This window comes from Neophocaena asiaeorientalis, unplaced genomic scaffold, assembly GCF_003031525.2.
Source record: "Neophocaena asiaeorientalis asiaeorientalis breed wild unplaced genomic scaffold, Neophocaena_asiaeorientalis_V1.1 scaffold62, whole genome shotgun sequence".
NCBI classification, from domain to species: Eukaryota; Metazoa; Chordata; class Mammalia; order Artiodactyla; family Phocoenidae; genus Neophocaena; species Neophocaena asiaeorientalis.
The window spans coordinates 5,380,499-5,384,520 of record NW_020175191.1 but is presented as its reverse complement, the minus strand read 5'-3'; the positions used below and the strand labels follow the sequence as shown (position 1 = coordinate 5,384,520).

At 42.8% G+C, this 4,022-nt stretch overlaps 1 protein-coding gene across 3 annotated transcripts in view; it reads right to left on the bottom strand.

Moving 5' to 3' along the window:
* The window catches only part of MAN1A2 (mannosidase alpha class 1A member 2), a 168,752-nt gene extending 165,056 nt beyond the window's left edge, over positions 1-3,696 (bottom strand). Inside the window, exon 1 of one of the 3 annotated variants that reach the window (XM_024764826.1) lies at positions 2,713-3,696. In XM_024764826.1, the coding sequence (XP_024620594.1) occupies positions 2,713-3,014 (302 nt within the window). In that variant the 5' untranslated portion in view covers positions 3,015-3,696. The remainder of the gene's footprint in view (positions 1-2,712) is intronic. The other 2 variants (XM_024764827.1, XM_024764825.1) reach the window with 2 other exon arrangements.
* Between the last annotated feature and the right edge of the window lie 326 nt (positions 3,697-4,022).

Genomic DNA, 4,022 nt, shown 5'->3' with positions numbered 1-4,022 from the left:
AGAGTCATGTACCACAGTGTTCACTGCAGCTCTATTTACAATAGCCAGGACATGGAAGCAACCTAAGTGTCCATCAACAGATGAATGGATAAAGAAGATGTGGCACATACGTACAATGGAATATTACTCAGCCATAAAAAGAAACGAAGCTGAGTTATTTGTAGTGAGATGGATGGACCTAGAGACTGTCGTACAGAGTGAAGTGAATCAGAAAAAGAAAAACAAATACTGTATGCTAACACATATATATGGCATCTAAAAAAAAAAATGGTTCGGAAGAACCTAGGAGCAGGACAGGAATAAAGACGCAGACATAAGAGAATGGACTAGAGGACACGGGAGGGAAAAAGGTAAGCTGGGACGAAGTGAGAGAGCGGCATGGACATATAAATACTGTATGCTAACACATATATATGGCATCTAAAAAAAAAAATGGTTCGGAAGAACCTAGGAGCAGGACAGGAATAAAGACGCAGACATAAGAGAATGGACTAGAGGACACGGGAGGGAAAAAGGTAAGCTGGGACAAAGTGAGAGAGCGGCATGGACATATATACACTATCAAATGTAAAATAGATAGCTAGTGGGAAGCAGCCACATAGCACAGGGAGATCAGCTTGGTGCTTCATGTCCACCTAGAGGAGTGGGATAGGCAGGGAGGGAGGGAGACGCAAGAGGGAGGAGATATGGGGCTCTACGTATATGTATAGCTGATTCACTTTTTTATACAGCAGAAACTAACACACCATTGTAAAACAATTATACTCCAATGAAGATGTTTAAAAAAAATAAACTGACATAACCACATAAAATATACACAAAGTTAATACAGGGATCCCTCAATACCTGAACTCTATCTGAATTCTTGCCTTCCAAAACTCAGGAACCAAATAGATTTGAGTAAGTTCTCACATGTATCCAGACTCTTACTACCCAAAACCCAGAATCTGGCTCACTCACCATCCCTTGTTAAGAAAACTCAATAACCAATCTCTCACTCCAAACTCCGGGATCCAACAGTATCCAACAGTCTTGTACAGCGAAACAGAAGCATATGTATTCAAGGGCTATATAAATTTTAGAATTCTTGTTTTAAGAGATTTAAGCAGATTTTTTTAATGTGAAAAAAATGGACATATCTGTATTTTCATTCAAATTTGAAATTTAAATTCCACTTAACGAAGAATTTTTCTATGTGAATGTTTTTAAACTAGAAAGTGCCATATTTTTTAACCTTTAGACCACACAAAATATAAAGTAAATTGTTAAGTATATGACAGACAACTTCTAAGAGTTAAATAAAGTTAATTCATGACTTCAAAGAGCTCTGAAGTCAGTCTTAACATCTTTTTATAAAAAAAATACTTATCATTATAAATAACATGGGAAATAAGGTTTTCAAGGAAAACAGTACTTTCAGTGTTAATTTTTCAGCAACGTTATTTCACAGATTATATCAGATTTTTCTTGAAGTCACAAAGAGCAAAGGGCAAAATAAAAGAAACAAATAAAAAGAGTACAGAAGTTGAAAATGATGGCAAAAATTTCAAATTAATTTGGTTACAGACGAATGATATGAAACAATTTTAGAAGTAATTACTCCATAAGGTTCAGCCCAAAGTCAAAGAAACAGCAAGCAAAGAACAAATTAACTAGACTGAGAAAAAGGAAAAACCAGCTCTCATTACAACAGTGCATTTTTCTAAAGTATTTAACTTAGGATAACATTTGAACACAAGCTTTTTCAAAAACCTCGTGCATGATGAAAACTTACAGCATCAGTTGAGAACAGAACTAAAACATGATTTTTTTACATGCTCAAAAATTATTTTAAGAAATAGAGAAAAAAGGAGAAAGGTTTAGCAGGTTAAAAAATATATATACTTCAGGTTTGAAGAAAGCAAACTACTTTCCCAGATTCTTTTGATACAAATTACATAAATGATTTAAAGAGACTGTAACTAGAGCTCCCATTTTATACTCATTTGCCCATATTCTCCCAAGAGCTCACTTCGGATTTACTGACTTTAAAGAATGTGAACCCTTTAATCAAGCAAATTCTAAGAGTTATTCAATACACTCCATCTTTCACATTTAGGGAAAAAAAAAAAAACAGCAAAATTAAATTTTAAAACATAACCAAACCTTGTCTACAAGAGTCACAAAGTGAGTGACTTAAGATTCAGTGATCTCTTTAACTTAACTGATTCCACACAGAGCACCAAAACACGTCTATTGTGCCTGTGTTTATCTTTCTAAAAAGCTAAGATTCACTACTAAGCTTTAACTACCAGCCAGAGATGAGAGCCCTTTGGGAGAGAACAAACCCAGAGAAGATGTCAGGATTCCATGAATCTATTTCACAGGGTGGCACAATGATTGAATGCAACACATTCTTAATAAATGAAGGCGCAGCATATGTCACTATTTCTTCAGGTTAAGTCTTCATACCTCCATTCCCAATTGTTCACATCAGACACAACAACCCTGAGCACAAACACTCCTCCTACATAAAAGGAAGGAGCTGGACTTTGGATGGGGCTCTAAGGTGTCCTTCCAGTTTATGATTCTATTTAACTAGTTGTGTAAAAATACAACTCTCACGACTCAGGGAAAGTTACATTTTACTGCCAAAAAAATGACAGATTTGATGAAATAAACCATACCTTGCTCTGCCAAATGTTAATACCAGAACTTCTGAAATAAACAAACCTGTGTCTATGTTCATCTGGTCCATGGATCAGGAAGACTCCAGGGTTTTTAGCCCCTTTGCCGGCATCTACATGAGGAATTAACACATCTTCCAAACCCAGATCAAAACGTTTGTGTTTTGAAGAGTCTGGAAGGAAGAAGAATGCCCCAAAACACAGGGTGATGAAGGCACTTAGAATAAGGAGGAGGATAAACTTCTCAGAAAGTCTCAAGGTAGCCCTGTGATGCGGGAAGGAAGGCGGCCCCAGGTTCAGAGGTGGTATCCTCCGTCCAGAGAGGGGTAGCAGCGCTGGGGTAGTCATCGTTTACGCTCTTGGGCAGAATATTTTATAAAGTTCTCATCTTACATCAAATGTACGATACATTGAACAGTCTTCAGAATCCTGGCAAAAATGGGGAAACTCAATTTTCCTCCTCTCAAAGGACTGCTGTGCGTTTCAATAGGGTACCTCTTTCACGCTCAACCAATTACATGCAGAAATGAGTGTGGCCCCCAAACGATCATTAGTTTAAGTCCTGTGATACTTTCTTTGCCATCTGGCTCTCAGTACCTCACCAGGTGATTACAAGTCTCCTCTTCATTCCTAAGGGTAGATCAGACAAGCAACACCGCACTGAGGATGCAAGGTGGGTTCTTCCATTCCTGAACCTCCGGGAGATGCTCCAACGTGGCTTCCCGCCCCAAAAGGGAGCCTGACGTGATCCAAGGAGCTGTAGAAGGTTCACTTGAGCTCCTCGGATGCTTCGATTGCAGAATCTCTGAACCTCAGTGGTGGAAAAACAAGGGGCTTCTCGGAAGTCAGTCAACCGGGAGGAGGGTCACCCGCCTCGCCGGGAAACCGAAGCAGCGGCGCTGGGCGAAAAGCAGGAAGGAGGGCTCGGACGCCCGCGCCTCCCGACGCTGTCCCCGGGCTCCGACGCTGCTCCCTCGACGGCTGGCGCGAAGGGCATCCGCGTCCAAAATACCTGCGCCCTCCCAGCCGCGGCCGCCGCGGCCGCTGTCGCTACCGCTCGGGTCTGTCAGGGAGCGGAACTTCCTCCTCCGCGGCCACTGAGAAGCCCCGGCGTGAGCGGGGGGAGGGGAGGCGCTGCGGCCGCCCCCGCTCGGCTCCTCCTCCTCCTCTCGGCAGCGGGTTAAGTTAACCCAAGCGCCGGCTCCCAGAGCGAGGCCGCTTCTGACCCCGCCGTGCCCGGCCGCGGCGACCGAGCCTCCGCGACCCCGCGGCGTGGGAAGAAGCGAAGCCGCGGCCCCCCTGTCCGAGAACCCGGGGCAGGCGCCTGCTCATTCCTCGCTCAGCCCGGGGGCGGCG